Consider the following 23,364-nt stretch of genomic DNA (forward strand, 5'->3'; position numbering starts at 1 on the left):
GTCCCATCACTTCATGGCAAATAGATGGGGAAACAATGGAAACAGTGAGAGACTTTATTTTTTTGGACTCCAATATCCCTGCAGATGGTGGCTGCAGCCATGAAATTAAAAGATGCTTGCTCCTTGGGAGAAAAGCCATGGCCAACCTAGACAATATATTAAAAAGCAGAGACATTACTTTGCTGACAAAGGTCTGTCTAGTCAAAGCTATGGTTTTTCCAGTAGTCATGTATGGATGTGATAGTTGGACCATAAAGTAGTCTGAGCAAAAAAAAAAAAAAAAAAAGGCTGAGTACCCAAAGAATTGATGCTTTTGAACTGTAGTGTTGGGGAAGATTCTTGAGAGTCCTTTGAACTGCAAGGAGATCCAACCAGTGAATCCTAAAAGAAATCAGTCCTGAGTATTCATTGGAAGGATTGATGCTGAAGCTGAAGCTGAAGCTCCAATACTGAGAGAGTCAGTTCCTAGGCAGGTTGATAGGGAGTCTAGGGGTCCCCAAGGAGAGAAGGGTCTGGAATTCTCAAGGAGGAAGAAAGGACAAACTTTTTTCTTTCTCCACATTCCTTAGGATTATATAACAATAAAGTGTCCTGCCTAAGGACAGTCTTTGGATTCAACCTTCTGTTGTTTTAAAATGTTAATTCTGGGAGTAGACCTGGTCTTTACAAGGGTGTATCTTGCCTGAGGACAGTGTTATCTTAAAATGTAAATTATGGGAGTAGGTCTGATGAGGTCTTTACAACCTCCAGACATTCTTTGGATTATATAAGCTCAGTGTTAACACTAGCAAGCGGGTATTCTTTCTGCCCCCTTCTGATGCCTATGTCAGAAGCTTTCTCTATCTCCTTTATACTTTAATAAAACTCTATTACACAGAAGCTCTGAGTGATCAAGCCTCGTCTCTGGCCCCGGATTGAATTCTTCTCCTCCAGGGGCCAAGAATCCTGGTGTCTTCGCGTGATTCAACAACAACCTTTCATCTTGGGGGCTCGTCCGGGATCCTTCAGGACAAGGTAAGGATGCTTGGAGCTTTAGTTCTTTGTTCTCTTAGCGAACACGTTTTTCTGCTGTGCTTTACTAACTCTACCGTGTGCTTGTGTGAATGAATGGCATGCCCTGAGTGAAGCAAGTAAGGGGCCCTGCTCTGCGGTTCCACGGTGATCTCATAGGGCTTATGGCAGAAACCTGTCGGGGCGTTATACCGACCTGCCAATGCCAAGAGGCACCCAATGTCTCCTTCGGGAATCGACCAGAAATGGGCAAAGCATGTGGACCGAACTCTCCTTTCTCGGTCAAACTTTTCGGTCTCTTTGACCATTTCATAACTCCTTGGGAATTAGAAGTACTAACCTAATCTATCGGATCATAGACTTTCAAGGGACTTGTGATCTATACTGTTATTGTATACTGTGATTTAGGTCCCAAACTTGGATCGGTAGCCAATAAAGTGCCTAGTCTCGCTAGGAGTCCAAAGTTCGGAAGCTAGATGGAGCTCTAGCTCCCAGAACATCTCTGAGGTTACAGGTTACTCAGATTGGGACTGCAATGGTTTTTTTCCTTTGGTAACGCCAGCTCTTAGTGGATCAGAGGAGGCTGTTATACTGGTGTGGTGATGCTTGGAAAGAACATCTCAGTTTTATGTTCGTGTCGGTCTTATTGTAGTCAGGAAATACTCAGGGTCGTGCACAGGCACTCAGGTGACGAATGTTTCCCCCGGTAGTCTTAGCTTGGGAGGCATTCCGGAAGGTTACTCTGACTCACCCGGGGTGACATCAGAGGCAAGCAAGGTTAAAGGTGAAGAGCTGGACGTCAAGTAGGGATGCTATCAAGTCTACCCCTGGTACATCCCCACCCCATCTCAGTGGTAGAACCGGGAGGGATGAGTACGGCACCTGCGTCGGTAAGGGACAGACTAAGTCCAACCAGGAAGGAAAAGCTTTTGGTGTAACGTCTGTCTACACCCCCATCTAGAGCAGGGAGGGACGCCTCTGGTAGAAAAATGGCCTTGGTCGCTTTTTTTCTCTCTTACAGATGGGAGCTAACAATTCCAGCCTCACTCCTTTGAACTGTATCCTGAAAAACTGGGATAGATTTGATCCCCAGGGCTTAAAGAAGACACGCCTGGTCTTCCTATGTGATACTGCATAGCCACGGTATCCATTGGAGGCGAACGGTGGCCAGTTGGAGGGTCTCTTAAGTGTAATACTGTTCTACAATTAGACTGGTTCTGTAAGGAACAAGGGAAATGGAAATGTAGCATATGTGTTGCCCTTTTTCTCTCTGCAAAATATGCCAGACTTATGTCCTAAGGGTATAGATTTGGGCGTGAAACCTTCAGCTCCCTCCTGTCCTCTTACTTTGCCCCCATACTGGGGACTCCAAATTGGGATTCAAACTGCCCACATGGAGGTCCAAACAACTCCTGTCTCAGTACGACCTCAGACTACTCTGATTTCAGTAGAAACTCAGACCATCGATGTAAGAGATGAGATGGAGGACAGGAGACAAAGAGAAGAGAAAAAACAGGTTTCTCCAATCTATCCCTGGGATCATATGCACAGAGCAGCCAGAGAGACTGAGGAACAGTCACACAAGCTGTTGCCTCTTTATGAAACACTCACTGGGAGAAATAATCAGTCTGTGAGAGTCAATAAGCCTTTCTCTTATCAAGAAATACAAAGAATCAAGGAGGATCTGGGAGACTATTTAGAGGACCCAGAAAAATATATTAGAGCTTTTAAAGGTGTTACTCTGCTTTATGACCTCACTTGGAAGGATGTGATGTATATCTTGGGACATACACTGACTCCCGAGTCAAAGACTCGAGTTTTGGAAAAAGCGGTTGCTTATGGAGATGAATGGCTTGGTAATGAATCAGTAGGGAAGAAGGAGAATGAGATAGCGGCCCTCCCCACTGGGAATCAGGCAGTCCCAACTATAGCACCAGACTGGGACTACAACACAGCTAAAGGAAGATGGGATCAGAGTCATTTTTTTTTTAAATTTTATTTTATTTTTAAACTTTACATAATTGTATTAGTTTTGCCAAATATCAAAATGAATCCACCACAGGTATACATGTGTTCCCCATTCTGAACCCTCCTCACTCCTCCCTCCCCATACCATCCCTCTGGGTCGTCCAATAGCAAATGAAGCAACTGACAAACAACTAATCTCAAAAATATACAAGCAACTCCTACAGCTCAACTCCAGAAAAATAAATGACCCAATCAAAAAATGGGCCAAAGAACTAAATAGACATTTCTCCAAAGAAGACATACAGATGGCTAACAAACACATGAAAAGATGCTCAACATCACTCATTATCAGAGAAATGCACATCAAAACCACTATGAGGTACCATTTCACACCAGTCAGAATGGGGGCGATCCAAAAGTCTACAAATAATAAATGCTGGAGAGGGTGTGGACAAAAGGGAACCCTCTTACACTGTTGGTGGGAATGCAAACTAGTACAACCACTATGGAGAACAGTGTGGAGATTCCTTAAAAAACTGGAAACAGTCATTTTGTTAGATGTATTCTTGAAGGACTTAGGCAGGCGTGTTCTAAGCCTTTAAACTATGGCAAATTGGCAGACATAGAACAGGAGAAGGAAGCTCCTGGTAAATTCCTAGATAGACTGAGAGAAGGCCTTCGCAGATTCACTGAGATTGATCCCAAAAGTGAAGAGGGAAAAGTGATCTTAAAGGATAGATTTCTCACTCAGTCGGCTCCAGATATCCGCCATAAGCTATTAAAACAGGCATATGGACCAAATCAGTCTTTAGATACTCTGTTACAACTGGCTCAGACAGTCTATTATGGTAGGGAATATGAGGAAAAGAAAGGCAAAAAAAGACAAAGGAAAAGGCGGAAGCCTTCGCCATGGCTATGAAAAACGTTCTTAAACAGCCTGAGAAAAATGTCCAGAGGGACCCAGGTGAAAAGGGATGGGCTTGCTATTACTGTGGAAAGGAGGGGCACCTCAAGCGGGATTGCCCTCAGGCATCTAAGCTGCCCCCAGCTCCATGTCCTGTCTGCAAAGGACCACACTGGAAGAGAGACTGCCCCCAGAGGCGTAGGTCTCCGGGGTCGGACTCTCAAGACAATCAGGACTGAAGGTGCCCGGGGGTCCCCACACAAGCTCCCATCCTAATTACACCTGAGGAACCCCGGGTATTAATAATTGTGGGGGGCCAATCCGTCGATTTCCTTTTAGATACTGGGGCAACTTATTCTGTGCTTACTGAAGCCCCTGGCCCACTTTCTTCCCGATCTGCTTCCATAATGGGACTGTCTGGACGAGCCAAAAGGTATTATTTCAGTTATTCTCTATCTTGCAACTGGGATTCTGTGCTGTTTTCACATGGGTTTCTGATCGTGCCAGAATCTCCCTCACCCCTTTTGGGAAGGGATATACTGAGCAAGGTCCATGCCTCTGTTTTCATGAATATGGAGCCCTTCCTTTCTCTCCCTTTAGTTGAACAAAATGTAAAACCTAGAGTATGGGCTGATGGAAAATCTGTGGGTCGAGCACAAAATGCTATTCCTGTAGTTGTTAAGCTCAAAGACCCACACGTACTTCCACATAAGAAGCAGTATCCACTGAAACCTAGTTAAGGAAGGGTTAAAACCCATCATCAAAAATTTAAAGGAGCAGGGACTATTAATTCCCTGTAACAGTCCTCGCAACACTCCTATTTTGGGTATAAAGAAATTGAATGGTAAATGGAGACTAGTTCAAGATTTACGAATAATAAATGAGGCTGTAGTTCCTTTACACCCCGTGGTGCCTAATCCTTATACTCTATTGTCTGAAATTCCTAACGGGCCAAATATTTCTCAGTAATTGATTTAAAGGATGCCTTCTATTCAGTGCCTTTGGTGGAAGAAAGTCAATTTCTATTTGCCTTTGAAGACCCTACGCAGCCAGCTTCTCAGTTAACCTGGACAGTTTTGCCCCAGGGATTTCATGACAGTCCTCACTTATTTGGACAAAGTTTGTCACGGGATCTACAAAACTTTAATAGTTCTGAAGCGGTGGTGTTACAATATGTAGATGATATTTTGCTCTGTGCTGAGACAGAGGAAGCTTATTCGCAAGCCTCAGAAGATTTCTTAAACTTTCTGTCAGGCTGTGGTTACAAGACATCAAGAGAAAAGGCTCAGCTTTGTCAACAATCGGTTAGATATCTGGGCCTAATCATATCAGAAGAGACTAGGGCCATAGGCCCTGAGAGAATTAAACCTATACTAAATCACCCCCTACCTATGACTTTAAGACAATTAAGAGGATTTTGGGGAATCACAGGTTACTGTCGCATTTGGATTCCGGATTCCGGGTTACGGGGAACTTGCCCGGCCTTTATATAAACTTTTAGCTGAAACTCAGCAGGCCCAAACCGACAAACTTGTTTGGTCTCCAGAAACTCAAAAGGCTTTTAAGGTTCTTCAGACTGCTCTCCTGCAAGCTCCAGCTCTGAGCTTGCCCACAGGGTCAGAATTTAATTTGTTTGTCACTGAAAGAAAAGGTGTGGCATTGGGAGTTTTGACACAACCCCGAGGGCCTCACCAGCAACCTATTGCTTATCTAAGCAGAGAATTAGATGTAGTTTCACGTGGATGGCCCCACTGCCTAAGAGTAATTGGGGCAGCGGCTTTATTAGCACCTGAAGCTTTAAAAATAATTAATGGACGAAACCTTACTGTACTGACTTCTCATGATGTGAGTGGAATCTTAAATTCTAAGGTTAATATTTGGATGACAGACAGTAGGCTTCTTAAGTATCAGTCATTGTTGTTAGAAGGACCAGTAACTAAGCTTAAAGTTTGTGGAAATTTAAATCCTGCCACTTTCCTTCCAGAGAAGGAAAATGAAACACCTGATCACGATTGTTCTCAATTCCTAACTTTAAACTATGCAGCTTGGGAGGATCTAAAAGATACCCCATTAGACAATCCTGACATGGAAATATTTACAGATGGCAGTTCTTTTGTTCAGGATGGAAAGCGTAAAGCAGGTTACGCCGTGGTGACTGCTGAACAGGTTTTGGAAGCAAAATCTCTCTCCCAAAGAACCAGTGCTCAGTTAGTGGAGCTTGTGGCTCTGACCTGAGCTCTAGAGTTAAGCAAAGGGCAGCGGATGAGCCTGATAATCTATGTGAGTCTACTTCTGCTGACTCCAAAAATCCTGAGTCTGCTGTTTGAGCCTCAAGACAATGCCTTCCTGTCCTGGGCTCACTCCTATGCTGCATTCCACAATCGGTCTAACTGCTGGGTCTGTGGAGCACTCCCCTCTTTATCAGTGGAAGGCTTCCAGCGGTAGACATCTCCACTTCAAGGAAAAGACTTTCTCCAAGTCTGTGAGTACCTTCGACAACAATCACATACAATGCCTCTTCTTCATCTGATGACATCTACCAACCATAAAATGGACAGATGCAACACGTTGCACTTTAACTGTGGACACAATGTGACTTTTAATTTTGATTCTGATTGTTTTGTTCTTGCTGTCTGCACCCTGCATCTGTAACTGTATAACTGGATTTGTTTCTAGCCACGTGAAAGCTTTTAAGTTACAAATGGTTGCTCAAATTCCTGCTACTGCTGTAGCTTCCTCCAACTACTCTTTGGGGCCCCTGGATCAGATATCCTCAATATGAGGATTAGGAGAATATGTTGCCTCACCAATTTAGGGACAACGCCCCTTGTCAGCTCGGAAGTAGTTATGGAACGAGAACGACTCCCCTTTTCCCTAGGCAACATAATTCTCCTAAAAGAAAAGTGGGGAATGAGAGAGTTATTTCCTAGGCAGGTTGATAGGGAGTCTAGGGGTCCCCAAGGAGAGAAGGGTCTGGAATTCTCAAGGAGGAAGAAAGGACAAACTTCTTTCTCCACATTCCTTAGGATTATATAACAATAATGTATCCTGCCTAAGGACAGTCTTTGGATTCAACCTTCTGTTATCTTAAAATGTTAATTATGGGAGTAGACCTGGTCTTTACAAGGGTGTATCTTGCCTGAGGACAGTGTTATCTTAAAATGTAAATTATGGGAGTAGGTCTGATGAGGTCTTTACAACCTCCAGACATTCTTTGGATTATATAACCTCAGTGTTAACACTAGCAAGCGGGTACTCTTTCTGCCCCCTTCTGATGCCTATGTCAGAAGCTTTCTCTATCTCCTTTATACTTTAATAAAACTCTATTACACAAAAGCTCTGAGTGATCAAGCCTCGTCTCTGGCCCAGGATTGAATTCTTCTCCTCCGGGGGCCAAGAATCCTGGTGTCTTCGCGTGATTCAACAACAACCTTTCAATACTTTGGCCACCTGATGGAAAGAACTGACTCATTGGAAAAAACCCTGATGCTGGGAAAGATTGAAGGCAAGGGGAGAATGGGATGACAGAGGATGAGATAGTTGGATGGCATCACCAACTCGGTGGACATGAGTTTGAGCAAGCTCCACGAGTTGGTGATAGGGAAGCCTGGCTGCAGTCCAGGGGTCACAAAGAGTTGGACACGACTGAGTGACTGAACTGAACTGAAAGTTTATGTGCCTGATGCACAGTGAGGCCAAATAAAAATAAACATTAAAGTTTGGAGCAAAGAAAGATTTACTAAAGGGCCAGGCAAAGAGAATAGGTGGCCCAGGCTTAAAAACGTTGAATTCCCCTATGGTTTAGGAAGGAAAATTTTTATAGGCACAATGTGAGGTGATGTGTGACTTTCTTCTGATTGGTTGATAGTGAGATAACAGGGCAGTGCTCCAGAGATCTTTTACTCAGCAGGAAGTTACCATCTTCCAGCAGGGTAGGGCTTTAGTTCCAGCAGAACTTAAAGAAATTGTTATATTTCTTGAGGGGGAACCAAGACAATGTCCCAAGGCTGCACTATTGTTTCTTGACCACTCCTCCCTTGTTTCTGCATTCCCTCCTTTTCCAGATTAGCAAATGCTTGGATCTGCCCTTTTGAACTCAGGGAAGGTAAGGAGGCTGAATGAAGCCTCAGTTCAGTTCAGTTCAGTCGCTCAGTCGCATCTGACTCTTTGCAACCCCATGCACCGCAGCACATTAAGCCTCCTTGTCCATCACCAACACCCGGAGTTTACTCAAACTCGTGTATGTCGAGGCGATGATGTCATCCAACCATTTCATCCTCTGTCGTGGCCTTGTCCTCTCGCCTTCAATCTTTCCCAGCATCAGGGTCTTTTCAAATGAGTCAGTTCTTTGCATCAGGTGGCCAAAGTATTAGAGTTTCAGCTTCAACATCAGTCTTTCCAGTGAATATTTAGGACTGATCTTTAGGATGGACTGGTTGGACCTCCTTGCAATACAAAGGACTCTTAAGAGTCTTCTCCAACACCACGGTTCAAAAGCGTCAGTTCTTCAGTGCTCAGCTTTCTTTATAGTCCAACTCTCACATCCATACATGACTACTGGAAAAACCATAATCTTGACTAGATGGACATTTGTTGGCAAAGTAATGTCTCTGCTTTTTAATCTGATGTCTAGCTTGCTCATAACTTTTCTTCCAAGGAGTAAGCATCTTTTTATTTCATGGATACAGTCACCATCTGCAATGATTTTGGAGCCCCCCCAAATAAAATGTTACTGTTTCCACTGTTTCTCCATCTATTTCCCATGAAGTGATGGGACCAGATACCATGATCTTTGTTTTCTGAATGTTGAGTTTTAAGCCAACTTTTTCACTCTCCTCTTTCACTTTCATCAAGAGGTTCTTTAGTTCTTCTTTACTTTCTGCCATAAGGGTGGTGTCATCTGCATATCTGAGATTATTAATATTTTTCCCAGCAAACTTGATTCCAGCTTGTGCTTCCTCCAGCCCAGCATTTCTCATGATGTACTCTGCATATAGGTTATATAAGCAGGGTGACAATATACAGCCTTGATGTACTCCTTTTCCTATTTGGAACCAGTCTGTTGTTCCATGTCCAGTTCTAACTGTTGCTTCCTGACCTGCATACAGATTTCTCAAGAGGCAGGTCAGGTGGTCTGGTATTCCCATCTCTTTCAGAATTTTCCACAGTTTATTGTGATCCATACAGTCAAAGGCTTTGGCATAGTCAATAAAGCAGAAATAAACGTTTTTCAGGAACTCTCTTGCTTTTTTGATGATCCAGCAGATGTTGGCAATTTGGTCTCTGGTTCCTCTGCCTTTTCTAAAACCAGCTTGAACATCTGGAAGTTCACGGTTCACATATTGCTGAAGCCTGGCTTGGAGAATTTTGAGCATTACTTTACTAGCGTGTGAGATGAATGCAATTGTGTGGTATTTTGAGCATTCTTTGGCATTGCCTTTCTTTGGGATTGGAATGAAAACTGCTTTTCTGAAAGGTCACATCCTAAAAGATGATGCTGTGAAAGTGCTTCACTTAATACACTAGCACATTTGGAAAGCTCAGCAGTGGCCACAGGACAGAAAAAGGTCAGTTTTCATTCCAATCTCTAAGAAACGCAATACCAAAGAATGCTCAAACTACCACACAACTGCATTCATCTCACACGGTAGTAAAGTAATGCTCAAAATTCTCCAAGCCAGGCTTCAACAGTATGTGAACCGTGAACTTCCAGATGTTCAAGCTGGATTTAGAAAAGGCAGAGGAACCAGAGGTCAAATTGCAAGTATCTGCTGGATCATCGAAAAAGCAAGAGAGTTCCAGAAAAACATCTACTTCTGCTTTATTGACTATGCCAAAGCCTTTGACTGTGTGGATCACAATAAACTGTGGAAAATTCTGAAAGAGATGGGAATACAGACCACCTGACCTGCCTCTTGAGAAATCTGTATGCAGGTCAGGAAGCAACAGTTAGAACTGGACATGGAACAACAGACTGGTTCCAAATAGGAAAAGGAGTACATCAAGGCTGTACATTGTCACCCTGCTTATTTAACTTCTATGCAGAGTACATCATGAGAAACACTGGGCTGGAAGAAGCACAAGCTGGAATCAAGATTGCCAGGAGAAATATCAGTAATCTCAGATATGCAGATGACACCACCCTTATGGCAGAAAGTGAAGAGGAACTAAAAAGCCTCTTGATGAAGGTGAAAGAGGAGAGTGAAAAAGTAGGCTTAAAACTCAACATTCAGAAAACGAAGATCATGGCATCTGGTCCCATCACTTCATGGGGAATAGATGGGGAAACAGTGGAAACAGTGTCGGACTTTATTGTTTTGGGATCCAAAATCACTGCAGACGGTGACTGCAGCCATGAAATTAAAAGACGCTTACTCCTTGGAAGAAAAGTTATGACCAACGTAGATAGCATATTCAAAAGCAGAAACATTACTTTGCCAACAAAGGTCCGTCTAGTCAAGGCTATGGTTTTTCCAGTGGTCATGTATGGATGTAAGAGTTGGACTGTGAAGAAAGCTGAGCGCCAAAGAATTGATGCTTTTGAACTGTGGTGTTGGAGAAGACTCTTGAGAGTCCCTTGGACTGCAAGGAGATCCAACCAGTCCATTCTGAAGGAGATCAGCCCTGGGATTTCTTTGGAAGGAATGATGCTAAAGCTGAAACTCCAGTACTTTGGCCACCTCATGCAAAGAGTTGACTCATTGGAAAAGACTCTGATGCTGGGAGGGATTGGGGGCAAGAGGAGAAGGGGACGACAGAGGATGAGATGGCTGGATGGCATCACTGACTCGATGGACATGAGTATGAGTGAGTTGGTGATGGACAGGGATGCCTGGCATGTTGTGATTCATGGGGTCGGGAAGAGTCAGACACAACTGAGTGACTGAACTGAACTGAACTGATGCAAAGCACACAATGCTTCCTGGTTTTCTGTCTCATGAATTCCCCTCAGGACACAGTCAGGAGAGTAGGGGGTGGGGATGGTAGGGCTACAGTGGCTGATAGCTTGATCCTTGTTTACAGAATGATAGGCAATATTCCCTATCCACAGTGGACACCCACCCAGTTGGTGTTAGAGCAGTGGTGTCAGGATAGCAGCAGGCTCTTCTCAGCATCTGGACCCAAGCTGGTTTTCAGGAGTCCAACAGGAGTCCATTCTCTCTTGGGAGGCCAAAAGTGACAAGGTGCACATTGCACATTATCAATATCCAACTCTGTATCAGATACTGAGCTGACAATGTAGACAGATAAACTCAATGAGATTTCTGCTCTTGGTGATTAGCAGTGGAGAAAGCATTGAGCAATCTCCTTCTCAACTACAGTGTGGATCTATGCCACCCTCTCTAAACTCCAATACTGCCCACCTGCCTAGCACTTTCTCAAAGGACAGAGTGTGCCCAAGCCAAAGTTATGTGTTGTCTGTCATCAAAGGTAACCACATGAAACTCTCCAAAGGCATGAGAGAAAGCTTTAAGGATGCTGGGGCCCCTGTTTCAGTAGCCATCTTTGCTGGAACACCTGGTTCTGCATCTATAAATTTGGTGAGTTCACATCTGGTTAGATTTTTGGCTTCTCGAGCAGATGGTTAAAGGAAGTTGCTAGTTAAGTTTTCAGATCATGACTCCCATATCATCTTGAGATTAGGCAAGCCATTCTAGAAAAACATGCGTGGCAAAAAAGGGAGTTCAAGATAAATTTGGTCCAGCCACTCAGCAAACCCACACCCCACACCCCACTCCCCCTATCTGCAACCTGACAGCTTAAAGTTTGCTGAAGATGAAAACTGTTGGTGTGATTCCCATATGAGTTTACATACTTTTCTACCCAGATCTTCTTCCTCAAAAATACTCAGGGAAAACACTTAAAAATGTGTAGAAATCTCGTTTTGAATTTACCTTTGATGGACTAGAAGCAGGCTCCCATCTCTTCTGAGCACCCAGACACCTTCAAAGGGGATGCAGCTTGATTTGGATAGGATCAATTTACCCCAGCTATTAAATCTGCACTTTTTCATTTTCAGGGCAGGTATCCTGGCCCCTTTATATTTTGACAAGATGTAGCAAGACCTGTATATAATAGGCTAGTATAGACACAACTGTATCAAATTTTTTTTTTTTTTTTTTTAATGAGTGATGGAAAAGGTGATGCCATTTACTTACATGCTAAGAGTACAGTCCTTTGACTTGTGAAGGTTACCAACCTGGCTGTAACACTGAGGTAGAAATTGTTAGGCAGTTAGTGTAGGAACTCTGAGACCTCAGCCTATTTCAATAAACATCCTACTCCATTAACCTAAAATTATATCCTTTGTCCCAAATTCCTGGCTCTCAGAGAAATGTGTTCTGGGTCTGATAAATTATCAGCACTCAGATCCAGGAAAGGTAATTAACTTCTGTTCCATATGCCTGAGGGAAAAACAACTGGTGATCATTAATTTTTAGCACATACATCTGGTCCATTGTAAAATGGCTGGAGGTCATATAAAAGGGTCATGGTTGGCAACTAAATGTCTAAGACAACTTAAAACTTGAGGATCAAAAGATAACTCAGGAATGCTACAATAAAAATTGTGACCTTTGATTGGTTAAAAATGACATATGCTAAGGGTAGAGCCAACCAGAAACGTATAGATCAATACTAGTAAGAATATAAACTACTACAGATAACGCTTTCAGGGGACACTTCATCCCCTATCAATATCTATGCTGAGAGTTTTGTACTTGTCTTCTCTCTGAAATAAATTCTGTCTGCTTGCTACCCTGAGTGTTTGCGTGTTTGTGAAGTTCTTTCTTTAACTCTGAGAACAAGAACTCAGATTCCCGTTTCAATATCCTTGGCTATAGCCTAGATACAAAAGGGAAGCCTGGCCCTTCCCACTTATATATGAATCTGGTCTTCCATTTCGTCTGCATTTTTTTTTTTTTTAATGGGGAATTGATAACACTGCAATGTACCTTGGTGATGATATGCACATTAATCATGGTACCTTGGTTGTTGACTATGATTTAGAGAGAGGATAAAATTCCCAGTCTGTATGGGATGGTCAAAGCAGGTTTGGATGGAACCCAGGGCTTTGTACTTGATGAACTTATGGCCCTTAATAACTAGCCAGCAGATGCTGGATGCCTTAGATGTGGGATGAGGCAGCAGGAGAGCCTGTCATCCAAACTTCATCCTGATGTTCATTTCCTAGTCAAGCACAGGTTCACATGTTACCTAATCTGTAGACTTGTTTGCATTGGAGCACTGGTGGGCATTGACTATTACTTATAAGATAAAACAGCATTAACTTCTGTTGTTAACAGAAAAACACCTGGGCTTGTTTGGTGGAACGGGGTGTGTGTGGGAGGGGGAGGTGACATAAATGTCATCAAATTCCCTGTATTACACTGCAAGCAGAAGTGTTTGTGCCTGATCAAAATTCTGCTTTTGGTAGAGGATGGAAACTATCCCATGGCAGAAAAGCAACCAGGACCAATCTCTAGTCTAAGGTTGGCACAGACTTGTGCCTTCTCTTCCACTTGTATCATGATTTTGTTGATTAAAAAAGACGCACAACTTGAGAGTTTTGAGATAAGTTTTATTTCAGGGCAAAATGAGGACTGCAACCTGGAGGACAGCACCTCAGACAGCTCTGAGACTGCTCCAAAGAGGCGGTGGGGGAAGGGCAATACATAAGATTTTGGTGAAAGGGGAGTTCAATACAATGAAATGTTCACTTTATGAAAGTCTTTCTGCCAGTCATGAGGAGCTGATGGCATCATTTAGTGATTTAGTGCTTTTCAAGATATGAATAGATGCAAGGGTTGGGATCATGAAATCAGTTCCTGAAAAACTATCTGAAGACCTGGTTCCACGAGATTCCCTGGAGCACAAAGTGCCTCCATTCCATCCTGAACTCCCTCGGGGTGTTGAAGGTCAACAGCTGCAGCGGCACAGGGTTCAATGTCCACAGAGGCAGATCCCCTTGTTCAGTCACTGGCAATGCTCTTGGCAAGTGCCAATTTGTAGTTGACAACTTATTAGCAAGGGACCTTTCCACCATTGGCTTAATCTTGGTTTTTCCCAGCTGGGGCAAGAGGTTAGGAGAGGTTGTATGAAAATGGCTGAAGTTGGGTGAAACAGCTAACAGCTATGGTGCGATCAGGAGTGTATCCTAATCCTGTTCCTGGTTACAGGGATTTCCCTAGTGGTCCAATGGCTGATTCCATGGCTCAGGTTTGATCCCACATGCCACAACTAAGAGTTTACATGTTGCAACTAAAGATCCTGCATGCCAGAAAAACCCCACATACCACAACTAAGACCTGGTACAGTCAAATATATATATATAAACAAAACATTAAAAAAAAAGTAAGTCATTACTTCCTCTCTCTTCTAAAAAGACAGGTAATCAGATCAGGTGACCAGGACTACCTATCTGAGGCCTAAAAGTTTTATAAGGTGATGTCTGACATCCAGAAGGGCTATTTTCAGCATCCTCCCACTTCAAGTTCTTTTCTAAAACTTATATTTATTTCACTGTGCCGGTTTTCCTTGCTTTGTATAGGCCTTCTCCAGCTGTGGCGAGCAGGGACTGCTCTCTAGTTGTGGCGCACGCAGGGTTCTCATTACGGTGGCTTCTCTTACTGTGGAGCACGGGCTCCAGAGCACAGGCTCAGTGGTTGTGGCGCACAGGCTTAGTTGCGCTGTGGCATGTGGGATCATCCAGATCAGAGACTGAACCCGAGACTCCTGCGTTGGCAGGCGGACTCTACCACTGAGACACCAGGGAGCCCTCAAGTTCTCTTTGTCAGGCCAACTGATGAGCTCTCTCAGCTGTGCTACTCATACTGTTTTAATTGAAAAGTCAAACACGAATATTAATTCAGCAAGTCAAATTTTTATTTTGCACCTGTGAATTTATGGGAACAATGCCAAGGGATCAGAGGAAGGGGGAGGACAGATACTTTTTGGATGTGGGGTCTGCACATCCACGGGAAGGTACACACACAGTTCATCTGTCTGCCCAGCCACCCAGGAAGGGAGGGGAGGAAGGATGAAGTGAGTCGGTTCTATCTTCTGGAGAAGCTTTTTCCAGAACCCAATGGTTCCTCTGCATGGGAAGAACCTAGGATTTGAGCTGCACCATCCAGAGGGGCTTCTGAATCCAGGGGGAAGGTGAACTTCTGATTAGCTAGGTACCCTGGTCAGGTCTGAGTCAGTGAATTTGATACTCCCTCACAATATCTGGTGGGTACTGATAAGATATATAGCCTCCCCATGGGTTTCAATTCTGTTATACCCCCTTTTGTCTTTCTTACTTATGATCTGATTTTACAGATAAAATATACTAAATAGACCAGTTTTCTTCTTTTATACAAATATCTAAAGTGGGTGAGTTCATAACTTCCTCCCTTAATGGGACTGTTGGGCAAGAGTGCATAGGTGGGTAGGGCAAATGTACACAGAATCTGGCCTCTATTTGAAATTTTCTCTTCCCTTGTCCTTCAAGATACATATTTTCCCCTTTTCTGGCAAGGTCAACCCAAGAGGGAAACTATTTAGAAAACAAAGAGCCCCAATAGTTTATTTCTTGTTCAGGGTATAACCAAATTATTTTATTGTATTTACTGTTCCTGGGTATATAGATGCATCTACACAGGCACAGAACTCATAACTGTAAAACTGTTACTATTCCATTGGCTTTGTTATCTCTTGATGTGGTAATGAAGTGACAAAGAGCAAAGGGTCTTGCATTCATTTGCCCGGCCTTACTGCCTGCTAATGGGACCTGACATATAAATATAAAACACAGGCCTGGTGGCCGGCTTTCTGACTCAGCCATCGATACACCACAGCTTCCATGCTTTTTCATCACTGAGCTGAGCCAACCTGGCCAGTCTCTCAGGATCAAGACAATGGTTTTCATTGCTTGAGGCTTCACTACCAGTGTCACTCCCAGTCCAGAACCCCAGGCTACGAACTTTAAAGGCTATCCTGCAGAGGATTCCCAACTCTGGGAACAGAATCTTGAATCTGAGTTCTGCTTCCAATGGAACTCAGAGTAAGCTAAATCAACTTTGTACTAATTCATTTGAGAATGAGAAATATCAGCAGAACCTCAGGATTATCTAGTATTGTGGGTTAAATTGTCTTCCCATCCCCCAAATTCATATTGAAGTCCTAACCCCAGTACCTCAGAATGTGAACTTATTTGGAAATAGGGTCATTGCAGATATAATTAAGATGGGAACAGTCTGGAATCAGTAGGGCAGGCCCTACTCCATATGACTGGTATCTTTACAAAAAGGGGAAATTTGGAGACAGACACATACACAGGAACACCATGTAAAGACAGAGAAGATGGGGTGATGCTTCAACAAGACAAAGAACATCAACAATTGTCAGCAATCACTGAAGCTAAAGGAGAGGCAAGGAACAGATCCTTCCTTTACAAGAATCCAACCTTGCTGACACCTTGATCTTGGACTCCAGGCCTCCAGAACTGAAATGATGAATTTCTGTTGTTCTGAGCCACCCAGCTTTTGGTACTTTGTTACAGCAGCCTTAAGGAATTAATACAACTGGCACACGAAGTTAATATATATATAGAATGACTTCACCAAAAGTTATGTTTCTCCTGCTCAGCTCATCCAGACACAAGAACTTCTCATTCATGGACCTGAGCTCTCCTTTACGGGCCCTGAGTGAGCTCTCCTTTCCTAGACATGACACAATGGGGAAGGGAAAGTTAAGCGCCTTTCAAATGATGGTGCTGTCACTTCTATCCCACAACTGAGTATACCAAGGACCTTCAAGGTACAAAGAAAGGACACTTTCTTTGTAGTGTGTGCCAACAAACAAATTAAAATGTGGGCTTTAACGTGGGCTTTGCCATGAATGAGCTCACAATTCCCAATAACCAGTCACCACCATAAAAGACAGACTTCCCTTTGGCAAGCTATAAAGTCCCCCACAAAGGCTTCTGAGCCTGGAAGGGCCATCTGATCATTCTGAGGTGTTCTTATGGACCAGATGGTGCCTGGGACACAGACTTCTGATGACGTGACATGGCTTGGTGTGCTTGGCCCTGCTGCCCTTGTGCCAACAGGTCCAGCCCCACCTTACTGTCTTCCTCCTAACCTATCACCCCACCTGCTTCCTGCTGTCAGGTAGGAAGAAATTACCTCCAGACGTCAGGATGGGGTAGGAATTCAGACAGGGCAGGAAGGGAGTACACTGCAAGCTGGCAAGGGACAGACCCCTCAAAGGTTTCCTGTGGTAGGGGGTACCCCAGTCCCTTCACCAGGTGGGAAGCACTGAACAGGGTTCTCTTAGACCCGAATCACCGGGCAAGTCAAAGCTGGTGCTGACACACTCTCCTGGTTTTCGGCACAGCAGAGACAGAGCAAATACTTAACTGGCCACTGTCTCGTTTCTACCTGAGAGTTAAAGGTCAGGAGGACGTGGTCTCTGTCCTGGGGGAGTCTGAAACCAGTCAGTACCAAGCACAAGTGGGATACACTTTACCCACGCTGGAGCTGCACGCAAAAATGTGTGCTAAGCCCCCGACTCAGTAGGAGTTCAGAGCCTGCTTGGACCGGCGCTTCATGTGCAGGCGCTGGTGGCGGAGGAGGTCAGAGTTCTGGGAAAAGCTTTTGACGCAGTACCTGCACTGAAAGGGCTGGGACTTGTCCATGTGAATGTTACTGCGGTGCCGGGCCAGGTGCTCAGGCCGCTGGAACACCTTCCCGCAATCACAGCACTGGCAGCGCAGCTTGGCCTTGCCCTTTGTCAGCAGGTCGTCAGAATCCCCACCCGTGGTCCCTGATGCCTCCTGTTCTTTCTTCTTCACTAACTCTAGTCCGTCTGGCTGCAAGTGTATCCGCCTGTGTGAGAGCAGGTGGGAGTTGAGGCGGAAGCTCTTCCCACAAGCACCGCACCTAAAAGGTTTCTGGACCTCGTGGGTCTCCAGGTGCCCGTCTAGGTCCTCGCTGTCACTGAACAGCTCCCCGCACACCGAGCACTCATGTGGCTTCTCCTGCTCCCTGCGGCTCCGCAGGTGTCGGATGAAGTTGACCCTCCAGCGGAAGATTTTGCCACAGTTAGGGCACACGTAGGACTTTTTAGAGGAGGTCTGCACCTCACCCGCTGCCTCAATGCCGCTCCGGTGGGAGATGGGGAGGCTGTGCTGCTTCTCTGTGGGGCTCCGCGGCTCGTCTGTGCAGTAGGGGCCAAGCTGGGAGTCCTCATCTCCAGAGCTGGACAGCACAATCTCGATTGTCACCTCCTCATCCAGGCTATTCTCGGGGAATGGTGCATCACCTCCCACTACCAGAAAGCAACAAGGTGATCAGTGATGCTGCCCAGGCCACATCCGAGCCCCTGCAAACCCTACCCAAGAAGGTTCTGCGTTGGTCCAGAAACCCACATTTTTGTAAGGAATCTTCCCCTGCAGCTATCTCTGTGGTATGCCTTGTGAGAAGGAATCCCTTAGCATGGGCCACACTGCTAACCCATTCTGCATACCTCTTTCTTCTCTCACTTCCCTACCTTTTTCTCCTAAATCCCCAGATCCAGTCCTTTTATTCATTTCTTTTCTAGCCACTGAGATCCCTTCAAGCTCTAAGACTGTATCTATCTGTGTAAGCCTTGACCATTTACACATTATTTAACTCTACCTTTCTTAATCAGACAAGGGAAAAATTGTCAGGGTGCATTAAAAGTCTTAAGACAGAGAAGGGTCCTGTATTCTATAAACAGTGACAGGAGGCTGCCAGCTACCATATTCTAGGCACTTAAATTCCCTAGGGGCTGTTCAAGACTTCTGACATGCACAAGGCCATTTGATCCTGGACACAAGCCAATAATGTACTACTTGCCATTATAAACATAGGCAAACTCAGGTCACATGCTTAAGGGCTCAGGGCTAGTGATATTGAGCCCTGCTGTGATGGTAGGGCTTTTCAAAGGCTCCAGATTACTCAAGGTCATCTCTCCCTCTCTGTATCATATCAGAGGCCAACCAACAGCCACTAGTGGTAATGCATAAAGATGCACTGGACTTTATAAACTAACTAAAGCTGGCTCAATGGATCTTGAGTCTGTGATGTTGGAAAGATGTACTGTGGGGAGGAGCTGGGTGGGCAGTGGGGACCCTGATATGAGGTCCTTGCCTGCAGCCCAGAGACCATTACACAGCTTTCCTTACAGTTGTTTCCTCATTTTTGTGAAATGAGGGGCTCAGGTCTAAAACAGGGGTGGGGGATAGTGGTGCCAGGTCCTTTGAGACAATAATAGGAATATGGTTATTCTGGACTTAAGTGCTAGAAGAAGGAGAGTTGTGGCAGCTTAGGGAAGTGAGGGCAGGTGAAACTGGACAGAACCTAGCAGGAACACCCAATACCATAGCAAGCAGGAGAGACACTGGGCAGTGGAAGAGTCTATGCGGGTATTTACCCATACATCAGAGCACAAGTGTGAGGGGACTGGGTACAATGTGAAATGGGGGAGCAGGAAGGAAAGACTTGAAGATTAGAAAATTTTCAGTCTATCTATTCTGCAAAAAATGAGAAAGTATGTTCTGGAGAGAATACCAAGCATGTGGCAGGACAACCACGGATCCTATCGACCATCTAAGAAGCCAAGAGTGGAGATGAGATAATCCAGGAATGGTCTGTAGAGGACCCTCTTGTCCGATGGCCTGGATCCTTGTAAATTTCATGGGCGACCAACAGTGGTTCTGAGAATATCCATCTTGGAATAAAAAGGAAAGAGGATGAACTAAAGGAAGGCTTTCAGATGTCAAAGGCAGTCCATGATGTCAAAGAGTTGGACAAGACTGAGCAACTAACACTACTACCTCTATCAAACTTCTAAAATAAACTAATAGAGCTATCTGGATGCAAACATGGATTATCCTTGAAAGAAAAGGAAGACAGCCCCAAAGGCAGTTCAGAGGTTGACAGAGCTGCCACTGCATCCACAGGCACATAGGATGGACAAAGCACTGAGCCAAAGATGAATCTCAAACCCTAACATCTAATGGAATTTGCCCTGTTAGGATTCAGACTTTCCTGGGAACCATCAGTCTTTCTTCTTAGATGATATTTAGATTAAGTTATGGATTTAGAGCTGATGCTGGAAGAGATTAAGGGATGTTGGGATAGAATGGATGTATTTTATATATGAGAAGTATGAATTATGGGAGAACAGAGAGTGAACGGGAACAAGTATGGATTATGGGGGAACAGAGGGTGAAGTATTACAGGCTGAATTGCACCCTCCTAAAAATACAAGATGAAGTCTTAACCCCCAGTAATCAAGAATGTGACTATAGTTGGAGATAAGATCTTTCAAGAGATAATATGCAAGAGACCTCTTGGAAGAAGAGATTAGGACATAGACATGCAGAGAGATGACCATGCGAAGACGCAGGGAGAGGACAGCTGTCTGCAAGCCAAGAAGAGAGGCCGCAGGAGAAACCTCTCTACTGAAAACTCGATCTCAATCTTCTAAACCTCCACAATGTTGAGAAAATCAGTTTCTGTTGTTTGAGCCTCCCAGTCTGCAGTACTTCATTATATCATTCCTAGGAGACTAATGTAATACATATGGGATTCATGCATATGTGCTAAGTCACTTCAGTAGTGTCTGACTCTTTGCAACACTGTGGACTGTAGCCCACCAGGCTCCTCTGTCCATGTGATTTTTCAGGCAAGAATACTGCAGTGGGTTGCCATGTCCTCCTTCAGGGGATCTCCTAAACCCAGGGATCGAACCTGTGTGCCTTAGGTCTCCTGCATTGGCAGATGGTTTCCTTATCACCAGTGCCACCTGGGAAGCCCACATATGGGATGACAGCCCCCTGAAACCAGATGAAGTGACTAAAAATGGATGCAAAGTTTCTAAAAAGGGGAAAATAATTCATCAATAATGTTGCTGTGTGCCACTGACACAACAGTGTAAAGAATTTCTAGTAGATGAGATGAGACTTACAGAGGTGTGTCCATAACACTGCAGAGAGAAAGTAACATTAGGGATGTCTCAGCTCAGCACTGAGATAATATTATGGGTGATTGGGGGAAGGTGCAGGGCAAGAGAGAAGCTAAACTGTTAGGATAACAGTAGAGAAAACAGGGAAAAGTTACTGGTTATAAGTGCTTTTACTTGTATTGTATCAATCTTCAACAATAACCCCATAAGGTAGACTTGACTATTATCTCTATCTTACAGGAGAAAAATTTAAAACAGAGATAAAATAGCCCAAGGTTCAGGGGAACTGTGCTTAACTGGGGATGGGGGTAGGGGTATGTACTAAGATTATGACTATGCTCTTCCAAGGCCAAGGAACAAAGGCTGCTTTGTATTTTCAAGAACAAAAAGCTCATGACCAGGTTGATGGCTAACTCCTCAAGAAGGGTAAGCTGTGGCTTGGGAATAAATCATTCCCTGTCAGCTGGAGGTGCTAAGGAGAGAAGCAGGAGAATAGGAAGCTATATGTAAAAAAATAAGTAAATAAAGACACCGTAACAAATATATCCTTATAACGTTAGGATGGGGAGGCTTTCTTAAGCAAGATACACAAAAAAAGAGATGAATAATTGTATTTACATATTTAAAATGTTTTTTAAAAGAACATTTCTGTGCAGACTTCCCTGGTAGTCCAGTGGCTAAGAATCCGCCTGCTAATGTGGGGGACACAGGTTTGACCCCTTCTTTAGAAAGAGCCATGTTGTCACAGGGTAGCTAATCCCATGCGCCACAGCTACTGAAGCCTGAGTGCCTAGAGCCCATGCTCCACAACAAGAAAGGCTACCGCAATGAGAAGCCCATGTACCACAATGATGAGTAGCCCCTGCTCACTGTAACGAGAGAAAACTGGCAAGCAGCAATAAAGACTCAGTACAGTCAAAAATAAATAAATAAATAAAATTTAAAAATTATGTGCTAAAAGACACTTAAAGTTAAAAAGTAGTAAGAATTATGTACAAATAATTAGAACAGGGTTTCCCCAGTGGCTCTGCAGTAAAGAATCTACCTGCAATGCAGGAGACACAGGAGATTCATCCTGGGTTGGGATGATCCCCTAAAGGAGGGCATGACAACCCACACCAGTATTCTTGCCTGGAGAATCCCACGGGCAGAGGAGCCTGGCAAGCTACAGTCCATGGTGTCGCAAAGAGTCGGACATAACTGAAGCGACTGAGAACGCACGTATGCACTTAGGAGGCAATTCACGGAAAAGGCAAGCAGATATGGAATAAAGAGCATGGGGTCTGGAGCCTAATCACATGGGTTCAGATCCTCAGTCTGATACTATGGGCCAAGGATTTGTGTCTTTCCAAAATTTCTATGCTGAAGCACTAATTCCCAATGTGATGGTATGTAAAGTGGGGTCTTTGGAAGGTAATTAGGTTTATATGAGATTTTGAAGGTGGGACTTTTGTGATAGGATTAGTACTTTTATAAGAAGAGGAGACAAGAGTTCTGTGTACCAAGGAAAGGTCATGTGAGCACATTAGGGAGAAGGAAGCCAACTAAAAGCCAGGAAGAGAGTCCTCACCACACACTGAATCTGCTGCTGACCTGATCTCCGATTTCTCAATCTCCAGAACTGTGAGAAATATATTTATACTGTTTAACAGAACATATCTCTTTGGTATTCTGATCTAGTAGCCTGTGCTGACTAAGATGGTATTTATCTCAGAAGGTGCATAAAGATACATGAATATAATCACATAAAGACCTTATACTGGTGCAGTGCTTGGGACATAAAGACACAGAGCTTACCAAATGTGAAGGGGGAAGGGCAAAAATGAAGAAAAAAGAAAAGGACCAAAGAGTATTCACTAGGCAATTCACAGAAAAAACACAATAAGCAAGATACTCAGTCTCAGTGGTAGCATTATAATGTGTGGTTGGACTGACACAAATGGAACTGGTTGGAAGGATCCTTTGTTGAGCGTGGATGTGGCTATGCAGACCCTTCACCTGCTGTCAGGAAGTGTGGGAAGAACTACCAAAATAAAAACGATGCCTATTCTCTGCAATCTATCATCTCACTGATCTTAGATAGATAGCAACCCTTAGCTTCTTGCCATTTCAAAATAGATTTGGTATCAGAGCTCAGCAATGGGAGAGTAAAAACTCCCCTGTGGTAATGAAAATCCACATTCTCTAAGTATGCTGCCAGGGCTGAGACTTCCTGTGAGCAGGCAGAAGCAGAGAGGATTCAAACTTCATCCTGAGAATCAAGCTGAACTGGGAATAAGCCACACAGGGACGATCACCCTCGGCATGCAGAAGCAGGCTCCTCAGAAAACCAGGGCATCAAAGTTTGTGGGGAGGGAGTACTGTCAACCTAGATCTGCTATAGATTTACAAAAACAGAAAATCCCTTTAGTCTACACAGGATAGGGGGTGAATGCAAATGACTGTGAACTCTGCATGATACTAGGTGGAAATACCAGAATATCACGCAAATCTTGCCTCCAAAA

The 23,364-nt window shown here is 44.1% G+C and overlaps 1 protein-coding gene across 2 annotated transcripts in view; it reads right to left on the minus strand.

Moving 5' to 3' along the window:
• Window positions 1–14,749: 14,749 nt before the first annotated feature.
• The window catches only part of ZNF496 (zinc finger protein 496), a 49,578-nt gene continuing 40,963 nt past the window's right edge, over window positions 14,750–23,364 (minus strand). For both annotated transcript variants that reach the window (XM_070374193.1, XM_005891101.3), the window contains exon 10: window positions 14,750–18,196. In XM_070374193.1, coding sequence (XP_070230294.1) covers window positions 17,439–18,196 — 758 coding nt within the window. In that variant the 3' untranslated portion in view covers window positions 14,750–17,438. The remainder of the gene's footprint in view (window positions 18,197–23,364) is intronic.

The sequence above is a fragment of the Bos mutus genome, chromosome 7 (assembly GCF_027580195.1).
Source record: "Bos mutus isolate GX-2022 chromosome 7, NWIPB_WYAK_1.1, whole genome shotgun sequence".
Lineage (NCBI taxonomy): Eukaryota > Metazoa > Chordata > Mammalia > Artiodactyla > Bovidae > Bos > Bos mutus.